The 25947-nt window shown below is 43.0% G+C and overlaps 1 protein-coding gene across 8 annotated transcripts in view; it reads right to left on the bottom strand.

Moving 5' to 3' along the window:
* CHD7 (chromodomain helicase DNA binding protein 7) overlaps positions 1 to 25947 on the bottom strand; it is a 181072-nt gene that overhangs the window by 110271 nt on the left and 44854 nt on the right. For 7 of the 8 annotated variants that reach the window (XM_036338324.1, XM_036338327.1, XM_036338328.1 and 4 more), the window contains exon 2: positions 8499 to 10323. In XM_036338324.1, coding sequence (XP_036194217.1) covers positions 8499 to 10145 — 1647 coding nt within the window. In that variant the 5' untranslated portion in view covers positions 10146 to 10323. Of the gene's footprint in view, positions 1 to 8498; positions 10324 to 25947 lie in introns of those variants that run through there. The other variant, XM_036338325.1, reaches the window with a different exon arrangement.

The raw sequence follows: 25947 nt of genomic DNA, 5'->3' as shown, positions 1-25947 counted from the left end.
GGCTCAAGTGAGAACGCCATTGAAGAAACTCTTATCAACGTTTCCAGCATCACTACTTGCACTTCCTCAATATTCTAAGTCTTTAGGCCTTTGGCCAAAGCAAACAAACAAATCAAAAGCTCTCAAGATCAATATACCTCTGGCATACAGCTTAAAACAATTGTTTTGACTCTCACACAATTAGTGTTAAAAGTCTGAGAGTTCTCCTGGAATCTGTATTAAACACAGAAGGCAGTAGAGGAGAACAGGCCAACTGTACTATAAAGCAGATCAGAAATATTATGCTCTTTAGCAAGCATAAAAAAAAAAAAAAAAGGCATGTTTCCTTCAAACAACTTTGATTCAATCATCAAAATAAGATGGAAGAAAATGCCTTCTGGCCTTACCTGGTGATCACTCTCATCATCTAATCTAAACCAGGAAAAAGCAAGCAGGATGATGAGTGTTCTGTACCTGTGTTGACTTTTGAGTTCTTAAAATAATACTAATTCCCTGGCATGTTGTCTAGTTCCTTTAAATTTTCTAGCACCAACACCCCTAGTGCCAGGCCCTAGAAGGTTCTCCTATTTTTTTTTTTAATTGCTTAAAGTATTACAAAGAGTATTACATATGTCTCCTTTTTTTATTTTTTTTTCCTATTTTTAAAAAATGAAACCTTACTCATGGTGGTGCACCATCACCTACTAGGGTTTTGCAAGGCAAAAGCACAAGTTTGCTACTGACTTCCTTCGCTGATAAAAGAACTGCATTCAGTAACAAAGGAAGAATAAGAGCAATCTCTTTGTGGTTAGAGATTATAGATTGACAGCTGTAACTACTAAGAAGGGAGAATAGTATTTAGATGTCAAGATTAAGGTAAATTCTTCTAGTTAGGTCTAGCAATGCTTTTCCCCTACTTGTCCCCCTGACCCACTTCCCAATTCCCCCTCCCCAGCTAACTACTGCTCTGCAGGGCCAGATACTGCCTTTCTGAGTGGTCAATAAAATGAAGCGGCAACAGCAGACAGAAAAAGCTGAAAGGAAAAAAATGGAGAAGGGACGCTCAAGTGTAATAGTAAAAATGAACGCTTTCTCCCTTATCCTCGGAGAACCAATTTCAAGAAACAAGAATGAGTGGCATAGAGACAAAGAGAGGTTCTGAGTTAGAGGGGAAAAAATAACTACTGAGTAAAACTACTAAAAGTTTCCAAAACCCACGAGAAACCAAAATCTTGAAAATGGTTGTAATCCAACTTTCAGAGAAGCTGGCTATTTTTTTCCTACAAGACAACAGAAAAGACAGACTACATTCTTTGAAATCCAAACAGAATTTCACTTCACTAATTTATCTTTTCATGAACCAAGACCCATACAGCACACACCCCTCCAAACACTCTGTGTGTTGTTGATACCTTATAAAATGCTACTACTTTCCCAACCTTACAAGGAGGGTACTGAGACCTGTCTTAGAGGCTGACTGTTGTCATCAGACTGAACAATTTTAAATGTATTTATCTGCATAAATTTACTTAAACTCGGACTTGTTTTCAAAAAGAATGTGAAGCAAGGGCTATAGAAAGAGTCCAGCACTGCTGCTCAATAGGGCAGCCCCCGCCACATCCTGCTGGACGCCTGAAACGCAGCCCCACCACACTGATGGGCTCTGCATGTAAAACACATGCTACATTTCAAACACCTGTACTAATTATCTCACTAGTGACTGTTTTCACTGCTGGTGTGTTGGAATACTATCCTGGATATATTGGGTTATTTAAATATATTATTAAAATTAGTTGCACCAGTTTCTTCCTCTCATTTTTATGCCACTACTTAAAATTTTAAAATAATACATATGGGTTGCACTTGTGGTTTGCACTTGCGATTCCCACTCTATTCCAGTGGGATAACACTTGTCTAGAACATGGGAGGGACAGAAAGCAATGACAGCCTGAAGATCATACTGAAACAAAAACTGCCCATCCCTCTCAGCGGAGGCCTTTATTCCTCACTGCCTTCCACCACATCACCAATCTATGCCCTCAATGCAGTGCATGGCACACAACACATATTTCTTCGGTGTAGGTGAACAAAGGCAACCAAGATACAAGATTAACATGCAACGCTGAAAAACGGCTCTGCAAGTAAACTTTAAAAGACTGACTGCTTATTACCCACTATATTTTTGAGAGTCACAGAAAACAACACTCTTTTACAAAAGACACGAAGAGACACATAGACAAATAACCAGGGAGCCACCAAAAAACACGGAGGCCTCTCCCACATCCCTCTGTGGGCACTGGAGGGGCAGCCTGTCCCACCGTCTCACGGTGGGGGCCTGTTCTCTGAACAGCTCTGAATGCCATGTGCGTTAGAGAAAGTACTATTTTGTTTTCCCGTTTCCACCAGACATCTTCAGACGTGTGAAAGTATAGTAAGTATGTCAAGAGTGGTATTCATAGAGATACAGCTACTTTCTACTAAAAAGGCCGTTTTCTCTACTTTCTGATCACAATTTGCAAAATGGAGCTTGAGATGCATGAACATTTTCTCCATAAAGTTCATTAAGTTGTTGCCAATTACTCTACTCATATCTGGAATTCTGTACTTACTGGGTGAAAATGAGAGAATTCCAGTAGAGTACTGAGTCTACTTGAGATTTAACAGGAAAAAAGTTTTCCCTGAATTTCTTCTGAAACTCTTATGAATTTCTTTAAAAGGCTGTTTTTTTAAAGAAGTTCATAAGACATCATGGAAAGACAAAGAACTGGAAAAGTTGCCCCACTGATTCCTCTAGGTCTTTTCTTAGTAATCTCTGAAGGGAAAACTGAGACACAGAGAAATTATACCTAGCACCTCAAACTCAATGGTCCTGTAAATAATTTTTCTGCTTCTGTTCTCCTGCAATACAACTAGATTTCAGGACCAAATTAATGAAAGGGGCACAGATGTATCCAAAATATACGTAATCTAAGGGCATGATGTTGAAGATTCTAAATATTTCCAGAACTTGCTCATAGGAGAGTGTAATTCATGAACTGAGATACCTGTGTAGACCTGTGCAGTGTAAGTTATTCAGAAACTTGGGGATTTGCCTGTAACCCCAAGGACAATCCACTTAACCCGTCGTTCTCAGTCAAGCTCTTCCAGGTGTTCTCTCCTCCAACTCCCATGCACTGATAAAGGCCCCATTCTCTGTTCTCAACCGCTCCTCAGCTGCTGCAAAGCGTGTGCCAAAAACCTGCCAGACATGGGACCTGGTCTAAGCGTCTCGCCATGATTAACAAGGCCCCACAGGGATCCGACCATGCAGCCTTCTCTAACCCCCGCCCCTATTCCTAAGCCTGAGACTCTTTCCCCCCCGCCCCCGCCCTTAACCCATCTTCCTCCCAACTCGGACCTCTCCTTCACATCAGCCAAGACATCACTTAAACCAGAATACCCTCCGCAGCCTCATCCCACCCAAGACTTGGTTAGGAGCTGCTCCCAGAGCACACAGTGTTGGTCTCTACAGTGCGCTTTTGCTGGCAGATGCCTGCCTGTACCACCTCTTCCCCCTAAAATGAAAATGAAGTTAAACTCTCACAATAGTTAACACTAACTGCTTGCGATTATTTTTAAACTTTGCAACAAGCAATTCTGAGCATGTGCCTATGATAATGTGTCTCCCATGTTAAGTGAAAGACGTTATTGCTCATCTCCCTTTGCCTCTAACCAGAAAGGCATATCAACCCTCACTTGAGAGATAGTGCAATCAAGACCCTGAGGTTAAGTAACCTGCCCAAGGTCGCGGGGTCAGTAACCAGTTGGTGGTGCATCTACTCCAAAGCCTGCACTCTTCCCTCCATACTCGGGCTGGCTCTCCGAGTGGGCTGGGGCTCTCGGGGCTGTGAGCTCAGAACTGGCTTTACAGTGACACCGAGATGTGATTTGCCGTTCACTCTCATTCTCTCTGAATGTAAGTGGACTTTTCCAAAGGCTCATGGCCTGCATGTAGACTGTATGCAGAAGCAAATGTTAGCACTTCAGAAAATACAAAACAATGCTATTAATTAAAAGTTATTATTCACTTAAAGATTATTTATGTTAACACAATGGTTTATTATTTTTAAACAATTACTGCATAAATATTTCAAGTTGTCCTCATTTTAAGTTTCTAAGATAGTTAACAACACATATAAACCACATAAGCAAAAGATCTTTGGAGTCCTCAATAATTTTTAAGAGTGTAAAGGGGTCTGAGATGAAAAGGTTCAGGAACCACTGCCTGATCAACTCTTGAAAATAATATAAGCTAGATTTTTCCCCCTATAAATTTTATCAGTAATCAGGACAGTCTGAGCTCCCGTTAAATATGTCCACGCACCATACTTAATATTACTGACTGATGAACTCTGACCTTTCTGTTCTCATGTTTTCCTTTGTTGACTCTTCCATATAAAGTTAAATTTATCTTTAGTCCAGCCTGTGTGGCCCAGCGGTTGAGCTATGAACCAGGAGATCATAGTTCGATTCCAAGTCAGGGCACATGCCCGGGTTGTGGGCTCCATCCCCAGTGTGGGGCATGCAGGAGGCAGCCAAGCAATGATTCTGTCTCATTATTGATGTTTCTATCTCTCTCCCCATCTCCTTTCCTCTCTGAAATCAATAAAAATGTATATTTTTTAAAAACATACTTCATCCTGGTGTATAATTTAGAAAATATCTGTTCAGAGGCCATGGAACATTTTAAAAACGTCTATTTTTAAAAAGTGAAAAACTGAAGATGAAAGTGCTAACGAGCCTATCTAATTGTGATTCTTCAGCACAGGCCTCGATACCTCAACCTGCTCTGGTTCTCAGCCACCATTCTGTCATCTATAAACTGCAAAGTATTTTTTGTATTTCTAAGAGCAAAATGTGATTAGATAGATATACCTACTAGAGTAGAATATGAGTTGTTCGCAGGGAAAGAGAGGCTTTAGGATTCTGTGACAGCATTTTGAATTACATTTCATTATCCTCATCTCTCCGGCAACATGGGCTGGGGGTAGGGAGGGGGTAATATTTGCCCAAATCAAATTTAGTGTTTTATAACTAAGGCTGCATTTCATAACATTAACCTGTTCCTTAAAAATAAAAGTAATTTTGCATTGTATTGACATGTGAAATGGCATAATTATAAGTTAAGGCTTGCATTGCAGAAGATCAGAAATTAAACCTAGAGGAGAATTAACATATGCATATACACCACAGGCTGGACATCATACCAGGCACGTGGTATTTACCACCCCACTCAACACCCTTTGGCGTGGGTACTGTTCCACTGATGAAGAATCTGGCATTCAGAGAGATTAAGTATGCTGCCCAAGGCACCCACACCAGTAAGCAGAAGAGCTGGGGCTCCAACACTTTTCTGACTTTAAAGTCTATGCTCCTCCCAAGACTTTACACCTCCCCAGTATCATTCTCAGAACTAAGAGCTTCAAAATCTGAAGAGGATGAAAAGTTAAGTAGAGATAAGAAAGCAAATGTCATGAGTGAAATCTGAAGAATGCAATTGAACTTATAACGAAAATATCTCAAATGTACTTGTTTACATCCCTTATTCAGGCCCAAGTTTATCTGCAGTGGCACACTCGAGAAGCTGGAGCTGGAGAAAAAGCATCTGGCCAGCGCACAGCACAGAGACCCTGCAGTGTTCAATGACGCAACACCATGTCCTCATATTCATCTTCTGAAATGCCCGTTGAGGTATTTGCACTCTCAACACTTGGGAAAGCTGAGGTCAACAATTCCTGTCCAGGAATAAGATTATATTCACAGGGGTCTCCCTCAACCTGTGCTTGCCGTCCAGTGCAAAGCAAAGATGCTGGGCCGGACAAAGACAAATCTAGAACCACTGCTCTGAAAAGATACCTTAACAAGAAACTTCCCAAGGAATAATAGACTAATTTCTGGTCCTGGCTGGTGTGGTTCAGTGGATACAGCATTGGCCCACCCACCAAAGGGTCTAGGGTTCAATTCCCAGTGAAGGGCATGTACCTAGGTTGCAGGTTCAATCCCTCGGGCTCCCTGGGTCGGGGCACATGCAGGAGACAACCAATCAATGTATCTCTCTCACATCAGTATTTCTCTCTCTCTCTCTCTCTCTCCCTCCTTTCCTTCCACTCTTTGTCTCTCCCTAAAAATAATAATAATAATAATAATAATAATAATAATAATGGGCCGAAGCCGGTTTGGCTCAGTGGATAGAGCGTCGGTCTGTGGACTGAGGGGTCCCAGGTTCGATTCCGGTCAAGGGCATGTACCTGGGTTGCGGGCACATCCCCAGTGGGAGATGTGCAGGAGGCAGCTGATCGATGTTTCTCTCTCATCGATGTTTCTAACTCTCTATCTCTCTCCCTTCCTCTCTGTAAAAAATCAATAAAATATATTAAAAATAATAATAATAATAATAATAATAATAATGGGAAAAAATATCCTCAAGTGAGGATTAACAAAAGATGAGGTGAAATAAATTTTTTAAAAAGAATAATTCCTGGAAAGAGGTCACATTCATTTCTGCCTGGAAGCCACTCAGGTCCACAGACTTCAGGGAGAGCAGGCCTCAAGGACAGCACTTCAGTCAATTTTGAAGGACATTTTGCTGTGAAGCTGAGATAAAGGAAAACAAAGTCTTCTCATTCCTTCCTTTGCCCTTGTTTTCCTGAGGCCCTCTGCTCCAGCATCTTGTCAGACCACCTTCTCACCTCCCCTTTCTGACTGTTCAGGAACCACAGGTCCCAGAAGCTTCCCCCCTGGGCCACAGGTTAGGAGGAGACAGGAAGCAGCTCTCAGGGGCAGCGAGCAGGGCGGCTCCCACTGGTCTCGTGGCTCCTCCTGAGAATCCCTGGCCTCTGAGGGTGGCTTCCCCAAGTCCCTACATGTCCTGTGTCCTGAGGTTTCCTGACTCCCACTTCCCGAGTCTTGTATCTCTCCCCCAAACCCCCGTAACTGAACCTTCTGAGTCTGTTCTAAATGCCTCTCCAAGCCCTGGCCAGGTAGCTCAGTTGATTAGAGTGTCGCCTCAATACCCCAAGGTTGCAGGTTCGATCTCCAGTCAGGGCACATAAAAGAATCAACAAATGAATGCATAAGTATGTAGAACAACAAGATATATATATATAATCTTCCTCTAAAATCAATCAATAAAAATGTATTAAAATGATAAAATAAATGCCTCCCAGCTGTGATGCTGTGATGCCCCAAATGGCTTTGTTTCCTGACCAAACCTTTTTATGTTCACATTGCTCAATCCCTTCTGTCCCACTCCCTGATCCCTGGTCTAAACTGTCCTCACAGGCCTGGATCACAGGCTCACAATTCATTTTCTGGTCCCCCAGCCATCCTGTGGACTGTCTAATTGATTTCACTGGCTGCCCACTGAAGTCTAAATTCCTTACAACAGAATACCAGGCCTGGCCTTGCCCTGCCCCATTTAACCAATCATCCCCTGACCCGAAATGTCATCCTCAGTGTGTGCACTCTCCATGGCTAAGTCCCAGCCAAAGTCCAAGCACCCTCATGCACCCCCCTACCCCGGACACTCGTCGTATTTTCACATGTTGGCCATGTTTCCCCAAACTGATTGAAGTTCATTAAGAACAAGCATTGTGTCTTACAGCTCTAACATCACCTATTGTGCCATCCAAACTTAGAGTTGCAATCATAGTGGAAGATCGATACGTGGTTTTGACTAACACTGGAAATAACCTATACACATAGATATTAGTTTATTTTTCCCAGACGGAGGGCAAAAACACCAACATTTATAAAGGGAAAATGTCTTTGTGAATGCTAGAGCGTGAAACTTAAATCTGTCTGCTTATAAATTCTATAGGATAACAAAAATCCCAGCTTACAAAGAGGAAGAATCCTGCCTCAGTGCTGGGAACCAAAGTCCCTTAGAGACCAAACAGTTTCTGTGGGTTATTGGTTACTTTGATTTTCTACGGTTGGCAATTTAAATTCACACTAACATTCAACAGCTGGTAAAAGAAATATTACAGAAGAACACAGTTTTCAGCTTCCCAAGGGGAAAAAAGTTGTAATTTTCTAAAAGAAGTGGGAGGGACTACCACAAACACGTAAAATTGCAAAGTTTTATGTCTTTTAAAACCAGAGGAAGATAGAAACAGAAAGAATAGGAGAAGAAAAAGACATGTGTCCTGAGTCCAAAGTGCACCTCCCCGTGGGTAGTGAGAACAGACCCTGTAGGGAGGGACCTGCACTTCGTTAACTTTGCATTCTAGCATCTAGCACAATTCCTGGGACAGGAGGATTCAAGACTTTTTGATTAAGTCAATAAATGCATAAGGGAGCAAGATTAAAGAGAGAGAGAGAGAGAGAGAGGGAGAAAGAGAGAGAGATTCTGGGGCATCTTAAAAATAAGGCTCTCATCATGAAAATGCTTTTTGTGAAGTGTAAAGGAAAATTCTATTAGGTAAGTTCACCAAGCTACATTTCATACCACAGGGCAGGCAGGATTGGCATTCCCTTACCTGAGGCACAGGCACTTTCTGCGGGGTGTTCTGGGGCGATGGGTGGAGCTGTGCCCAAGGCTGGTGATGCGGGTGTGGGGGTGAAGACTGGTGGTGCAAGCCCGGGTGGGGCTGCATCGGAGGGCAGGTTGGCAATTGCTGAAAAGACGGCTGCTGACCAGGGTGCTGCTGGCCAGGTAACAGCCGCTCCTGGATTGCTTGTGGATCTGCAAGGCCAACACCGGGGCAACCATTTGGTCTCATGTGCCCGGCCAGCTCCCTCGGCGCTGAGGACATGCCCATAAATGGACGCGACGGCTGCATGTTTCTGGGGCCCATATTCCTCTGTCCAATTCCCATGGCACCAGGGGGCTGGTGAGACGGTGGAGGGTGGGGCATATTTGGATAACTGCCAACTTCCATTGGTATCCCAGCACTTCCGGGCCTGACTTGCGGAGGAGGAGTACCTGCCGGATTACTCATTGCTTTCATGGGTGACATGGGAGGTGGAGAGGCATAAGTTCCCTGAGGCTGTGAAGGATGCATAGTTTGTGTGTTCATTTGGTTAAGTGAGCCACTGGGGTGGATGGGCTGCTGGTGCATTAGTCCTTGACCACTGTTTGATGGGAATCCTACAGCATTGGGGTATCTGGGTACGGACTGATTCATTGGAGTATTATTTGTAAGGCCTAAATTTTGATTCATCCCTGTATTGTTAACTAATCCCTGATTTAGGTTACTGTAAGGATATCGAGAATACTGCCCTGAGTTGTTTATAGTAGGTGAGGGGACTGTCTGGCTCCGAGAACTAAAGTTAAGGGTTTGCGGCCTGACAGCCCCTTGTGGAGGAGGATTAGGGGAGAATCTGGGACTGTGGGCAACGGATTCCCCATGGAGAGCAGTGGGGGGGTGGTGGTGGAACTGCTGCACTGAGTGACGGAGGGAAGGTGCCATGCTGGGACTCTGCTGGGGCACGTGGGACAGGTGGCCGGGTCCTGAGGTGGCAATGAAAGGGTTTCCCTGATTGAGGCCCTCTTGACCTTGGGAAAACTGGCTCATCCTCTGCGGCGGCTGCCCGTGCTGCTGCATGGAAAAATCCCCACGTGCCATGTAGCTGCCCATCTGCTGCATGTGCTGAGGGTGGCCCTGGCCGGGGGGCCCCGACGGAGCCGGCTGCGGTGGCTGCTGGTAGGGGGCTCGTATCTGGTCCGGTACCTGAACAGCCCGGGGGCCCCACATGGAGCCACTGTCCACAAAGGACTGCCCGTGCCTTTCATTCTGCATGCCAGGGTAGACTCCCATCTGCCCGCCGCCACTGCCGCTGTGAGGGACCTGAGGAACGGGAGGGGTGTGGTACTGTGAGTGAGGAGACGCGAGTCCGTTCCCAGGGGCGCTGCTCATCATCCTGCTCGGCTGGTCCAGGAGGTGCATCTTCTGCTGCTCATACTGATTGTAGTGATCGAAATGGGTCAGCTTGGTTTGATTCTGATTAGGGGAGGGATGGTGAAGGGAGGGCTGTAGAGAGGCAAATCCCTGGTCTAGGGGCATTTGCTGACCCATGGGGTTCACTGGATTTTCCGGGTAACCACAATCGCCAAGGCCTTCGAGGCCTTCACTGAAAATATTCCCATCCTCGCCAAAGAGACTCATCATTCCTGGATCCGCCATCTTCTTCCAACACGCGGCTCCTTCCTCCCAGCTATAGCTCGGGAGCTTGTCTGTGCTTCTCTTCACTGAGGTGCTCGTCCTCAAGGCCTGTAATCCTCAACTAATCTTCTTCCTGTCATTCTATATTCCTTTAATTCTCCTGGACCCCGCAGTGTCAGGCAAAATCTGGATATAGGTCCTGGAAGGGGGGAGGGGGGAGGGTGGGAGGAGGGAGGAAGAAAACAAAGAATTAGGAACAAATGGCGGAAACTGCCAGTATTTTACACATTTGAATTTGGTTTCCATCAACAATACTAATCTAGCCCCCTCGCCGAGCTGTATTTTCTAAATCTAGTTCACTTTAAGAGAAACTCATTAGCTTCTACCAGAAGCATTATTATGATCGGTTACTTAGAAAGCAAGCAAAACACTAACCTTAACCTTAAATTAATCCATTCACTACACTTCCTAGCGTTCCATTCTTGGATGGAACAGAACAAAAGAACACAACATGAAGCAGCAGCAGCTGCCACAGCAGGCAAGCAGATGTATGAATATAGCCAAGCAGCCCATCTGCTGAACTAAAGCCCTGGAAATGCTCTGGTTACCAACAGCCCGCCCTCCACCGTATTCCCCTGAGCAGTGTAATCAGATGAGCAGCCGCAGCACCGAGGGCTGTGAAAAGCTCAACTTAGTTAAATTGACTAGAGGATTATACAAATACCAAAATCAGTCATTTCGTACAAATTAGATATTTGCGGCCCACATACAACTATGGAACAGCAACAGAGGCGTTGAGTGAAAAAGCGTTCATAACGACGTTGGAAAGCAAGTTTGTAGAGTATAATAAATTCATGATTTCATCACATTTAATGGCAGGAATATACAAGATTCAGAAAGGACCAGCGGAAAAACATCCATGCCCCAAGAGGACTGATTTCGCTTGCAGCTCTGGGCCCACCACGTTCCTGGTCAACACTGCCGGCAGAGCTAGTCCAATCACAGGTTCGTTATTCACCCAGAGGCACCGGGCTCTGATGATGAACCAGGGGCCCATGTGACCACTCAGACAGACTCTAGCTGCATGAGCAGTTTCTGGACCATGACTATTCTCATCAATAGAAACAGAAAACTTTCCCCAAAACTGATGAGAACTGAAGTTCAAAATATCCACGCAGCCCTACCCTTATCTTAACTTCTTTTGGGACAAGGCAGGCAGGACATGAGCAGGTAGGGGGAAAGAGGGCAGGCACACCTGTCAGCATGCTGTGTCTACAGCACACATTACACGCTATCTAATGTTCCGCCCTTTATTCAAACAGTTCCTAACAGACTCTATGTCCGATTAAAATAACCGATTTAAAGAATGTCTCAACAAGCAAAACAGAGTATTTTTGTTGAATGCTAATTACATGAACTTAATAAAGAACTAATTCACATCGGAAAAATGTCTGAAATCTTAAACATCTTTGGAATTTAACTCATTTTTCCCCTCTTTCATGAGCACATGAAGCATTGTATGATTCTGCCCAACCTGAAAAAACAATGTCTATGGAAGAATTTCCAAAGTGATGCTATAAACAGGCTCAGTCATAAATTCCACTGACACACTTCTCTGAGAGCATGACGATGAACAATGGGCCACCCAACACTGCTGAGAACTTACCAGTAAGACAGATAAAAAAAATCCGTTTCTGCCTGCCCTGCTCTAACATCTTCCTAACAAGGGGAGAATTTTGCTTACAGACAATGTAAACAACATTCCCATTCGCTGTCAGAACTACAGACATAACACCTGGGGGGGTCTCTAGGCCTCCAGTGTTCAGGTGACAGCTGTCAGCGAAAGTCAAAGGTCTCTCCACTCTGCCGCTAACTGCCATGAATTTTCTGATGTACTTTCTCCAAAAAACAGAGGTCAGGTGGGTGAAAATAAGACGGGCAGCACGAAAGCCATTTTATTTACAGACATGCTGCTTTCCTACACACCTACTTTAAAATCCAAAAGAGAGAGACTCAGAAGCTCCAGTGCCAAATAAAACAAATACTTATAAATTAAATTTACTCCTAAAGAGCCTAAGCAGTCAGTCTTCATTGATTCAAGGCTCATTCTAGCTTTCAAGGAAATAAACACTGAAATGGACTTGATAACAGCTTAAACCAGCCGTGCAGACTAACCACTTACCAAAATAACCTTTCAAATTAGCTTAAGGAAGGTAATGTCTCCTTCTATGTCCTGGATGGCCTTGTTTTTCCAGGATAAGGGCCTCATCCTCCAGGGTCTACCACGTGTCACGGAGGAAACGCTCCTGACTGGAGAGGGTTCCCAGGCAGCTCCGGGGGAAAGGAGCCCAGAGGCAAGGCAAGGTCAGGTCCCCTGACCCCAGCAGAGGCGCAACCCGGAGAAGCTGCGAGGGAGTGGAGCAGAAAGGGGGGAAAGAACCTGCCTGCAGGCATGGGAAAGGACAAAACACAGCCCTCCCTGAAAGTAATCCTCCCTGACACTTGCGCTTCCACTTCCCCCATCCCGCCCACTGAGAGTCCATTTCCCAGCGGCATTACCTGGAATCAAGCAAACACGGTGCCCACCACAACTGGGACCACAATCAGGTGAGCTCCGGGCAGAGAAGTTCAAAATCTATGGCTTTAGTCTATCATTAGTGGCGGCTCGCACTTGCTCGGACAGCCACCACCGCCTGCCTGCCTGCCTGCCCCTTTTCTGACCTCAAGACTGGGCTGGCGACTATGCTAGGAATCCATCTGGTAGCTGGATTTCATATTTCTCATTTGAACTAATCTAATTAATTTATTTTGGCCTTTTTTAAATTTGATCAAGACCATTTGAATACCCGCGTTTCCAAGTCACAGCTGCAACATATAATTTTGTTTCTATCAAAGATGTCCATTTAAAGCTCCTTTTGGGAGGGTACTCCCTTCTCTACATTCAATATGTACATTTCTGTGTCTAGATCGGTGCTGTTCAATGAGCCGTCAAATCAGAACCATCTATGTAGTATTAAAATTTCTAATAGCCACATTTAAAAAGTAACCCAAAAACAGAGTGAAATTAATTTTAATAACAATTTTTATTTAACCCATTATATGTAAAACATTATCAGTTCAGCATGCAATCAATACTTAAACATGAGTTTACATTCTGTGTTATAAGTCTCTGAAACTCAGTTCCTCACACCAGCATATCTCAATTTCAATTAGCCACGTTTCAAGTCAAAAGTATACACCTGTAGGCAGTGGCTACCAGCCTGAATAGCATATTTATAGATTGTTAAAAAGAAAAAATAGAAATACAAGTTTTAGGTGTTATCAAAGAATTCTCATAATTATCACTTGGACAATAAATATTCAAGTTGTAGTTATGTTTGATTTGACGTTAAGTACCAAGTTAAATCTCAAATCACATTTTTTGTTCAAAACATATTTACTGAGCACTTTCTGTGGTCCTGGCACTGGTCTAGGTGCTGCAGATGTCTAAATAAAAACAAACAAAACTCCCTACTGTCCTCATGGACCTTACATTTATCTGTAAGTCAAGGATCTATTTAAATAAGAATTAAGAGTCAGGGAATATGGGGGGGGGGGGGAGGTTCCATTATGAAAATTAGGATAGCGCCCTGGCTGGGTGGCTCAGTTGGTTGGAGCATCGTCCTCCCAAAGGTTACAGGTTTGATTCCTGGTCAAGGCACATATACCTAGGTTGCGGGTTTGATCCCCAGTCGGGGGTGCATGCAGGAGGCAAGTGATTGATGTTTCTCACATCCATGTTTCTCTTTCTCACTCTCTCTCTAAAAATCAATGGAAACACATCCACAGGTAAAAACTTTTTTTTAATTAGGATATCATTTTACAAAATATTTCTTAGTAATTTATGATAGCAAGTATTTTAACTATGTGTGATATTATATAGTAAACGGTACAGATATCTATAGATATACATACAAATATATATAAAATGAAGACAGTAATTTTAGTTTCTGCTCAGTGCCCTACTGGCAAGTATTTTCTGAGATAAGAACAAGGTTCAGAAAATGCATGTGTCTGGGGGTGAGGAGGGGCCACAGGAGACAGCTCAGCTCACAGAATCACCCCCACAGTGGAGACTCACTGTGGAACCACCTATGAACATTCAGAGCTGGCAAGCACTTTGGAGAATTTCTAATCCAAACCCCTCTTCAGTTAACAGGTGAAAAAAACCTCTTATGGAATGATAAGAGTGAACATCTTCCACAGAATACTTTAATGGCAACATTTACCAAAGATAAAAGAAAACTGTATAGATGAGATGGCACCTTACTAGGGGAAGCAAAATAGTAAAGGTCCAAATCAGATCCGTTTTACTCAGAGATAGGTCACTGAAACAGTTATTGACTAGCAAACAGAAGTTTCCTTCCAAAAAAGTGTTTACTTACACTATCTATACGAAAGAGCACATTAAGGATCTTAAAAAAACAAGTAAACAGCACATATAATGGGAGATGGAAGCAAAGGGTATACAGCAAACCAAGATGAAAGAAATAAGTTGTGCAAAAATATATATAAACTAGAGGCCCAGTGCATGAAAATTCATGCACTGGAGGGGGGGGGGGGGGTCCCTCAGCCTGGCCTGCCCCAACTCATAGTCCAGGAGCCCTCAGGGGCAGGAGGCGACCCGGTGATCAGGGAAAGGCAATGCCCCCATCACACCTCTGCTGCTGCCACTGCCGGCAGCGCAAGCCTTGGCCGGCCCTGGTTACCTGAGCCTCAGGCAGCCCTGGGTGGCTGGGGTGCTGAGGGGACTGGGGGACTCCAGAGGCAGGCCTGCTGCCCTGGTGGGGCTGAGGGGACTGGGCACCACCATCTTGTGACTGTGGGCACCACCATCTTTGAGGGCAAGGCAGCCAATTAGCATATTCCCTCCTTATTGGCTGTGAGCGCCACCATCCTTGCAACAGTGTGAGGGTCAATTAGCATATTCCCTCTTTATTAGATAGGATATTTTGAAGTGAATTCCTAACATCCAATACTTCCGCAGACAAATGCTTAACTACTGTGTAGCCACTTTTTAATATGGTAACACAGTGACCCAGAAAGCTAGCAAGAAAATACGTGAATACAAAAAACCTTTCACATGCAAAATACTTCCTATAGATCAACCACTTTTTACCCAATTGCATAAGGAGAATGCCATCCAAAGGAGGTTTTTTCCACAAACATCTAACACGTGGGCACGTGCGGATGCTGAAGACTATTACTGTTCTATAGCTTCATTTCTAGTTGTTCTCTTTAAACTTCTCTCCTCCACCTCCAAGGAACCTGGGGTATAGAGCGTACCTGTGACAACGATGCCTGGGTCTGGGTGAAGCATGTACCAGCATTTCCAAAGGAATGTCTAGCAGTTTGAAAACCACACGACCACCCTCAGCACAAGCTAAACGTCTCTCGATCAACTGTAATGGTACAAGAGAGGGGAAGGGGCCCTGGCTGGGTAGTTCAGTTGGTTAGAGCATCGACTCCATATACCAAGGTTGTAGGTTCAATCCCCATCAGGGCACATACAAGAATCAACCAATGAACGCATAAATAAGTGGAACACATCGATGTCTCCGTCTCTCTCTCTCTCTCTCTCTCTCTCTCTCTCTCTCTCTCTCTCTCTCTCTCTCTCTCTCTCTCTCTCATCTATCAGTAAATAAGTAAGAGGGCAAGGATCCAAGAGCTGATAGGTGAACACACAGAAGATAAAGGGCTCAGCTCTGCTGACTTTTCTAAGTGGAAGTCCTTTCAGCTAGATCATGAAGCCTGCAGACAGCAATCCCCACCAGGGGCCCCCAACAGCAGTTGGGGGAAGAGGAAAACCCAAGGCTTGCCATGGGGGAAGGCATCGATCCAAGGGACAATGATCCAGATAAAGAATCAGAAAATGCCTCCAAGTACCAACATCAGCTCACCACAAGTCAGCTGCAGATCTGCCTCATCGACCAGATGATACCCTTCCTGAACCCCTGGACAAGACATTTTCTTTCTCATTAGCATGTGTGGGAGGTGGAGCTGGAGCTAATTCGCTGCAACTGGGCTGTCCCGCTCAGCCGCCACTAGCCACATGTTGCTATTTAAATTAATTAAAACGAAATAAAATTTAAAATTCAGTTGTTCAATCGCACAAGCTACATTTCAAATGCTCAAGAGTCACATGGGGCTGGTGGCTGCTGTGCATATATGGAACAATTCCATCATTACAGAAAGTTCTATGAACAGCTCGGCTATATATTTCTTCTTACACTTTTAGATAAAGGCTATATCCCATAGTAAAAATTCTCCTTGATGAAAAATGTTTTCTCCAGCTCAGAGATGAGTATCCTTTTAAAGATCTACACCTACCCCTGCAATGAAAGTTATAGTCTTTCAATATATATCTTGTTAATTACATTTTTCAACCTAAAAAATGCCTCCTTTCTGTATTACCTCCCAACATATATTTCTATTAATATATTTCTACTTATATTAACATTTTTATAATGTTAGGAATGATTTTCAACTATACAAAATTCAGGCACTTAGGTAGAGTTTTCTTCAAAATCCTTTTCACTTATAATTGCCATATTACTAGTGCCCTTTAATAATGTTTACAACTGCCCAGCCATGGTGGCTCAGTAGTTGAGCGAAAACCTATGAACCAGGAGGTCACAGTTTGATTCCCAGTCAGGGCACATGCCCGGGTTCCAGGCTCAATCCCCAGTGTAGGGTGTGCAGGAGGCAGCTGATCAATGATTCAAACATCATTGATGTTTCTAGCTCTCTCTCTCCCTCTCCCTTCCTCTCTGAAATAAAAAATATATTTTTTTAAATAATGTTTACTCACAACTAAAAATCTACATAACTATAGTTAAGTTCACTATTTTTCTTATAGGTTTTGTACATTATTTTCAGTCACTATTTTATTGAGAAAGATATAGAAAGAATAAAAAAGAATGTAAAGTCCTTCAGAAGGTCTATCTTAAGACTAATATAGAAAAAAAGGAATAATTGCATTTACAGTTAGCTTCCATTTATATCTAGGTAATCTAGGTAATCTCCAATTTTGCTGATATTAATTGAAAAAAAGATACACACACACACACACACACACACACACACACACACTTAACAGGGAAAACTATGCTTGGAATTGATATCGTATAGAGTAACGCTATGCTTTCTATCAGCATTCCCTATAGCAGCTAGTAGTATCTCCATCCATACCTCCAACCCAGCCAATGGATGAAATAACCTCAATCCTTCCCATCATCCATTCATTTAAAAAATATTTAGCGAGTACCAGCTTTGCATAAAGCAATTCACAGACTCTGAGTGTACAGAGCTAAACAATACAGCTGCGGCCTCTGTCCTGTACAGCTCGCTGTTCTAATAAATGCCCCAGATTTCCTGCATATTCAGCCCATCCACCAGCCTGCTGATCCTGCCTCCTACCTATCTCACAAGCCTGCCTCCTCGCATTCACACTACCTCTGGTGAAATCAGGCCTTCATGGTTTAGTGAAGGACAAAGCATTACAGACTGACTGGTTTGTCCAAGTCTGGGCTCAACACATTCACAGAGCTGACAGAAAGATCTTCTAAAACACAAAAGGCACCATATCATGTCTCTCCCTGATTAAAATCTTTAGAGGAGTTGCCTTAGTTTTCAGGATCAAGTCCAAATGCTCCAGCATGGTAGAAGGCACTGTGTAGTCAGATCCTCAAAGTCCTTTGCCCTCTGCCCACGAAATACAATTACCCAGGCTAGCGCTCTCAAACTACTGAAAGTTTACTGGCAGCGGTGCATTCACTTCCTCACCTTCTTTGCCCCTACACCTGCACTGTGCAGTTCTTTTGTTACCAGTCATCCAGGGAAGCTTCCTAACCCTCAGGTCTCCCCCTCTCGGGCTAATTTTGAAACTCTCCCTAGGAATCCCAGTGCACCAGGGGCAGGAGCTACAAAACCAAACACACGGTTGTTCTTGCTTGTTTACCTGCCTGTCTCGCTGCAGACGAGATTCTTGCCAGTGAAGGGGGTCCTGAGAGCACTGGCACCCCCTAGGAGCTGCTGAGAGATGCAGACCTCCTGACCAAGAATCTGCATTTTATTAACAAGGGCACTGGTGGCTCCTGCACATGTGAAAGCTCGGGAGTCCTGCTCTGACTCTGAGCTCCTCTCTACTCGGCTCTGAATGCTCCTCGATTAGTGGGAAAATGAGTAATCAACAAGAAGTAAGTCATCCCAAAGAATTACAAAGCAATGATACAAAAATATGCCCTCTCCCATTTAAGGACAGGCAGTCTTGGCATTCGTGACTGACAAACAAACAATACTGACCTTAGCCAAAGAACTATGACTAACCCTTAGTGACAAATTTTAATTTGTAATCATTTACAAGGAGTGGACATCTAAAAACGGGTTTGCCCTAACCGGTTTGGCTCAGTGGATAGAGCGTCGGCCTGCAGACTGAAGGGTCCCAGGTTGGATTCCGGTCAAGGGCATGTACCTTGGTTGTGGGCACATCCCCAGTGAGGGGTGTGCAGGAGGCAGCTGATTGATGTTTCTAATTCTCCATCCTTCTCCCTTCCTCTCTGTAAAAAAATCAATAAAATATATATTTTTTAAATGGTTTAAGTTTTAAAGATACCGCCATCTGCTTGCCAATCATTTTTGCAAGACAAAAAAAAAAAAAATGCAGTTAACATTAATATCTAATGCTATGTTACATAACACGGTATTTCACAGGTTTCTTGCAGAAATCGTTCAGTTATTTCTACATAACTTGGAGGAGTCTGAATACTCTGAGCTGCCTTTCAGATAAAGATGGTTTTCTTCTATTTAAGAGTGCGGGGCTAATGTGTTTTCTTCCAAGGCAACTAACGCAACAGCACTCAACTAACAGCTTATACTAAGTGCATGGCCACAGCACTAACTTTTTTTCCCTAAATGGGTCAAAAGGTATATATTGTCCTATATGTAAGTTGTGCCACTAAAGCACAAGGTTCATGGAAATTGATGTCCTTTAGAGAACAGCCTTTATACCCTGCAATTCAACACTGAACTATTACTCCTTGAAATTAACTCCTTCGAACGCTAAACCCCTAAGAGGATGGCCGGCAGACAGCTGACCTGCTTGTCCCACCACGAACTAGGAAAAGGGTGCTCTCTCCCATTCACAGCTTAGTGAGGGCCAGCAATAGAACAGGACACAGTCTAGTGACACTGCAGTGCTCGACATGAATTGGCAGAAGAGAAATGAGAGTGAAGAGGGCTACACATCTCTGTACGCAGCATGTCTGCATCTGTAAATAAGACATGAACCTACGTCAGATATGTGGATCTATCCCTTATCTTTTTACTGCTATCATTAATTTTATTATAGATAAGGGGGGGAGCAAGTAAAGATGGGTCCAAAAATAAGTAACTAAAAACGTTTTAGTGTCATTTACTTTGAGTAGGGAAAAATTAAACTTCAAAAATCTATTTCAACCCACTTGAAGGATGTTTATATAGTGCAGACAAATAGAAGAATATAAATTTTACAAAATTTGGTGATTGCTAGTGTATCTTACTTAATATTGTAAAATATCCTGGGATAGTTTAAACAAACAAAACTTGATTGGTCTATAAAGGCAAATGACGCCACATGTTTATTAGCCTAATAAAAAAAAATCACCATTTGAAAACATTTTCCCACTCATTCTAGACCTATTTCAAGCTACTGACTTCACACACACACACACACACACACACACACACACACACACCATCTGGGTGGTGTCAAACCTACAAAAAGTGAGCGTAGGACAGAAGGAGGGAAGGAAGGAGCTGTGGGGCCACCCTCTGTCCAGGACGTCCTGGCAATCACAGACCCCTCAAAGCTACCCGACACCACGGGGCAGGACGATGCCAAGATGGGACAAGAGCAACATGCTGGGAGCTGGAAAGCAACAAACGGCCAACTGCTCTTGTTAGAATCCTGCTTTTTGTGTACTTACTGCCGATGTCACTGATTAACTAACTGATCTGGCAATTTCTATATTCTTTGTATTTTAAGAGGTTCTGGAAAAGCTGAAAAAGGGATCTTGTCTCATATTCCAGGAGAGTTTAAAACTGTCCCCAATTCTGCTGGGAAAGGGGTAGAGTTAGTCTTCTCTGATACACACACCACCAACATTCTTTTCCTTGAAGGAGAAAAAAAAAAAAAAAAAAACCTTCAGCAACACGCAGCTGAAAATAATTAATCTATTTTCTCTGCTACAGCAGAGCACATGTGATGAGAGGAACCTTATCCATCATGAATAAACCTGAGCAGAGACAGGCGAAGTGTCACAGGACACCAAGGGCAGAGGTCACACAGTAACCTCTAACAGTTTTCTAAGACGCCATTTTCCTTGCAAAAGAGAAGTACACAGGAATTATAAAATTTCAAATTTCCATTAGGGAAGCAAGCAATACAAAAGTGGAACAGCGCTGTCAGGACGGTTGAGGAGGTCTTGGAAGATATCTGGAGAAAGTATTTTGGAGAACTGCACATAGACTCAAGAAGGTAGAAAAAAGGGAAGAAAAGGTAACTTACTTAGTGACTACCGTATTAAATTCCTACTGTGAATAAATTTTATTTGACAAAGGAAATGGAATTAAGGCTAGAAGATACAGTAAACAGTTTCGCATCTGCTATTTCATAACCATTTTGATTTACAGCAAAGCAGGAACCATTTTTCTAGACCTACACTATTCTAAATGTGAGTGGGTTCTACAATGCTACCATAATCAACACTATTTGATAATCAAAACTATTACCAAAAATTAGTATAGCCCTGGCCAGGTGGCTCAGTTGGTGGGAGCATTGAAAACTGATTGCAATGACCTGCTTCACATTTCCCCTAAGTATCATTCAATAGCCAATTCTAAGTACTTTTTACATGAGTGTACCAGATTCCTAATATTAGTATAGCATTCTAACTTGCAAGTAAACTTTATATTTCAGCTTGAAAAGGGATCCTACTTGTGTAGTTAGAAATTTCTGTGTGTCCATTTTGATCACGGATTACGTTCACCTCAAGTTAGCAAGTAAAAGAGACTGTAAAATGAGAAAAAGGCAAAATGAGAAAATGAGCTACTATCAGGTGGGACATTTGTTTTGCATAATGAGGATGATCAATGTAATTTATGGCTAACAATGAAGCCTTATAATTAAATTTTACTTGATTTAATCAAACAGAAAGAGCCAGGCACTTAGCTTTAAAATACGGAGTTTACTAAGGCCTCCGACGGCTGCATCCACCCATTTGTACGGTTTCCGTGAGTTTAACTGGTATACATCAGTAGCTAATAAAATTATGATCCAGATATGAGAAAATCTAAGGAATTAAGTTTCATCAGTGATAGTATGTTCACCATATTATACCTACTCACAGTTTTCTAATGTCCTCGCTCATATCAATTACATCCCTAAACATACCAAATTCTCTACTTCATGCCCATTTCTTGGAGATGATTTGAAAATATTCACAAATTTTTCTATATACAATTCGGAAGAATATAAATAAAGGTTTCTAAGCTACCAAGAGTTTAGTGCCTTTAAAGACCAGTGGCTATAACAAACACATCTCAAAGTTTCTAAAACAGCCTTGAAGATTCAGTATTAAAGCAAAGAGCCCTGTTAAATAGAATATGTTACTTCCCACACTACATCTTCAGACTGCATCTTACACCTAGAAAGAGCAAAAAAATGTTCTCATGGACCCTGTATCTCGAGTTTCTGCTTCAAAAATACACTCACAAGCCTCCGTGCTCTGGTTTGGCCACTTGTCAAGAACTCTGCATATTCAAGTGCCAAGGTTCCCTAGCACTAAAACTGCTGTCCTCAAACGCTGAGAAAACCTCTTCTTCTCATCGTGGTAAAGGGAAAAGTCTTTAAATACCATTGGGTACTTGAGATTGTTTAGATCGACAATATCCAAATAAATTTTATTGGCTGCATACAAACTTAGCAGTTAGTAGCTTTTTTAACCGCCCAGAATCATTTGTAACATTTCTGTACAATGAATTTTAATTATGTCACCTGATTTTTCATTGTTCCTTTGAATAAAGGCTGTCACGTTGAAAGATTAACTTGTGAGAATAGACTATATTTCAATATTCTCTCATCATGAACCATGTAACTGTCCCCCTATTATCTCTATGAATACACCCAGAGTGCCCAGATAGTTGAGCGCATCGAGGAAAACTCTGAATTTTACGTCTATCACTTGTGATCCCAATGCCAGACTCAGGGCCTCAAAAATATTGAAGGGATTAGCCAGTATATGCCTCGCCAGTATATTACCAACACCCCTCCTCCAACCACAAAAGCATGGGGAGTCAATAAGCTGCACTACGCCCCTAAGATTCTATCCACACAGGGAGTCGGGCTGAGGCAGGAAGTTAAAGCCTCTCATCTCTCCACTGATACTGTGCCCTTTAAAAGGAGAACCACATACTGGTGACAATATTCTAGCTTTGCAACTCCTTGTTTGTGTAATGACCAACTCCAGCCTTCAGGAGAGGACCTCCCAGATCAGCGTGGCCTGCGGCAGTTTCCCATCAACAGGCTCCAACGAACTAGGCAATCCCTTCTCTACTTTCTGTTCTACCTACTCATACGCCCAAGAAAGAAAGGCATTAACCTCTATTCAATGCTTATATTTGAACAACTTTTTCCCCCAAAAGTCCGAAGATCCCCACACTCTGCTCGCACCTATTTTAACTTCCCACTGATAATTTGCTAACAACCCAATATTAAATATCATGAAAAACTATAATGCTATCTGGCATCCACAAACAACAAAATGTTCAAAGTAAATTTTCATTTCACCTGGACTCTTTGTTCACAACTTATATTTAAGCGTTTCGGATGTAAATCCAGTTTAAAAGAAGTAGCCATGTGAATATGCTGAAAATAACTGGTTGTTGATCAAAGTCTCTTTTTCTGCATTATAATAGTCTTACATCTTCATAGAAATGTGACTTGAGTTCCTGAGTTTGTTTTTTGTGAATTGTTGCTGACCCCTCCAATACTATCAGCTATTTTGCTGTTCTTAGGGAAAGTGTTTTGGTTGTTTTGGTGAAGAACAGAATGCCAAGAAGCACACAGTCCCATGCTGTCCATTACAGTAGCCACTAGCCCCCTGTGGCTATTTAAATGTAAAGTAATTAAAGTCGCAAAAGATTTTAAGACCAGTTCCTCTGCAATACTAGCCATATGCAAATGATCAATAGCCATATGTGGCCAATGGCTACCAAAATGGGCACAGCAAATACAGAGCTCATTTGCGTTTTCATCATGACAGAAAATGGACAGGCAGTGCTGGACTACAGGTGACTGTCCAAGCTAATACCTACAGGACAAGTAGGAGATTGGCAGGTACAGAATCAGGGCAAGAACAAAGCACAGAGGACTGAGAAATCTATTCCTGAGGCTTAGGGAAGCAGGATACACTCAGATGTCTGCAAAGACCTCAACGTGGCTCATGTGGAAGCCCATGAAGGACCTCAGAATTCATTCTGAGTTCATGGAGATGTTGCTCAAAAGTTTTTGAGTTATGCTGTTTAGAAAGATGTACATTTTAGAAAGCATGCCCCTTATTGCAATGTGCATTACAGATTTGGAGGGGTGGGAATGGTACAAGACTAGGGCCAAGAAGGCCAGTCTGAAGTCTCCTATAGGAATTCAGGTACAGCAAAGAGAAGATGGAGATACTCAAGAGATAGAACCACCCAACCATCTGACAAGGTTTCTGACTGCATGTTGGAGGATGAAGAGTCATGACAGGTTTCTGGCTTTGGTAGCCGAGAAGATTTAATAATACCACTCACTGAAATATGGGGAACAGAAAAGAAGTAGAGTTTATATGGGGTGAGGGAGAGGTGTTGAGGAAATCCATATGGAGCTATCCAGTTAGCAGCACAATATACAAGGGAAGAGCTCCAGAGAGAAAGCTGAGCTGAAGACAAGGCTCTTCAAGTTGTTGATCAACAAAAGGAAGGCAAAAGCTTGGAGTGGATGAGATCACCCAGAGAATTATGTTTAGAATGACAAGAGAAAAGAATAGGACAGGCAGAGGGTCAGCCAGCAAGACACCAAAAGAAATTTTTAAGGAAGTGATCAAGAAGTTCAAATGCTATAGAGAAAGAAGATAAAAATGCCCATCAGACTCCATGAATAGATAGTACTAAGAGTAGTTTATGTAAAATAGAGGAGGCAGAAGTTCCAGGGCTCAAGTTAAGGTGATAATGGGTGAAGAGAGACAGTGTAGTATATATGGCTCTCAACTTCTGACTGAGCAGGTGAAAAAAAAGCTGGCTGCAGGGGAAGGGGACTGATGAAGGACGAGTATTTGTCTAATCAACCTGAGAGAAATGGGACTGTGTCCAAACACAAGTCACGTAACCCTGAACAAGTTCCCTAGTCTCTCTGTACCTCAGAATAAAACAGGGATAATAATAGTATTTATTTCATAGGGTTATTAGGAGAATTAAGTGCATTAATATTTGTAACACACTTGGTGCAGTGTCTGCCACTTGGGGGGGGGGGGGGGTCCATCAGCCCGACCTGCACCCTCTCCAATCTGGGAGCCCTCAGGGGAGCCCTCTCCAATCTGGGAGTTTCTGTCTGTCTTTGCAATCATATGAGCGAATTGTCTGAGACCCCCAACCTAGTTTGGTTTGTTGCTCACAGAATAATAGAGGCTTTTTTTTTTCTTTGCTCCATTGGTGGAGATTTTCTGGAAGTTTTAGGATATCTTCCCTTTAATTTTTCCTAGACACTCTGATTTTACTTATGTCTCTCACCTTTCCCTCTATCCCCCACCGCAACAGTAACGTGCTACAGGCTCACTTTGCTCTAGTGTCTAGGACAGTGATGGCAAACCTTTTGAGCTCGGCATGTCAGCATTTTGAAAAGCCCTAACTTAACTCTGGTGCCATGTCGCATATAGAAATTTTTTGATATTTGCAACCATAGTAAAACAAAGATTTATATTTTTTATATTCATTTTATATATTTAAATGCCATTTAACAAAGAAAAATCAACCAAAAAAATGAGTTCACGTGTCACCTCTGGCACGCGTGTCATAGGTTTACCATCACTGGTCTAGGAGATCCATCTACCACCAGAACTACGATTCCCAGCATTCCTGGTGCTCCCTGCACTATGGGCTTCCACTTCCAGTCCTGGGGCTGCCATCAGAACTACTATTCCCAGAATTCCTGGTGCTCCCCACACTCTGGGTTTTCCCCCCCGACTAAGGGAGCCACGTCCCCCCAAGCCTCCAGCTCTCCTGCTCTGCTCTCCGTCCAGTGACCGAGGGAGCCATGTCCCCCCAAGCTGCCGGCTCTCACACTCTGCTCTGTGTATGCAAATTACCCACCATCTTTGTTGGGTTAATTTGCATACTCACTCCTCATTGGCTTGTGGGCGTGGCTTGAGTATAGTGGAGGGATGGTTAATTTGCATGTTTCTCTTTTATTATACAGGATATACACACATATGTATACACACACATATATGTATACACACACACAAACACTAATAGGAGGAGGCATAAAGAGCAAGAGGTCTAAGAGGGGACATAGAAGAGGACAATTAAGGGCATGAATCTCTGGAGAAGGGAAATGGAGAAGATCCAGTGCACAGGGGCGGCATCTGCCTCTTCCATTGGGACAAGGAGAAGGATGTACAGAATCAAAGAAGTAAATGAGAAGTGAATGTGGTTTCACTGCAATGGCTTCAACTGGCTTGCTGATTTCAGAAGGAGGAGATGGTTATGAGGT

The sequence above is a fragment of the Myotis myotis genome, unplaced genomic scaffold (assembly GCF_014108235.1).
Source record: "Myotis myotis isolate mMyoMyo1 unplaced genomic scaffold, mMyoMyo1.p scaffold_m19_p_16, whole genome shotgun sequence".
NCBI classification, from domain to species: Eukaryota; Metazoa; Chordata; class Mammalia; order Chiroptera; family Vespertilionidae; genus Myotis; species Myotis myotis.
This window is presented reverse-complemented; position numbering and strand designations above follow the sequence as displayed.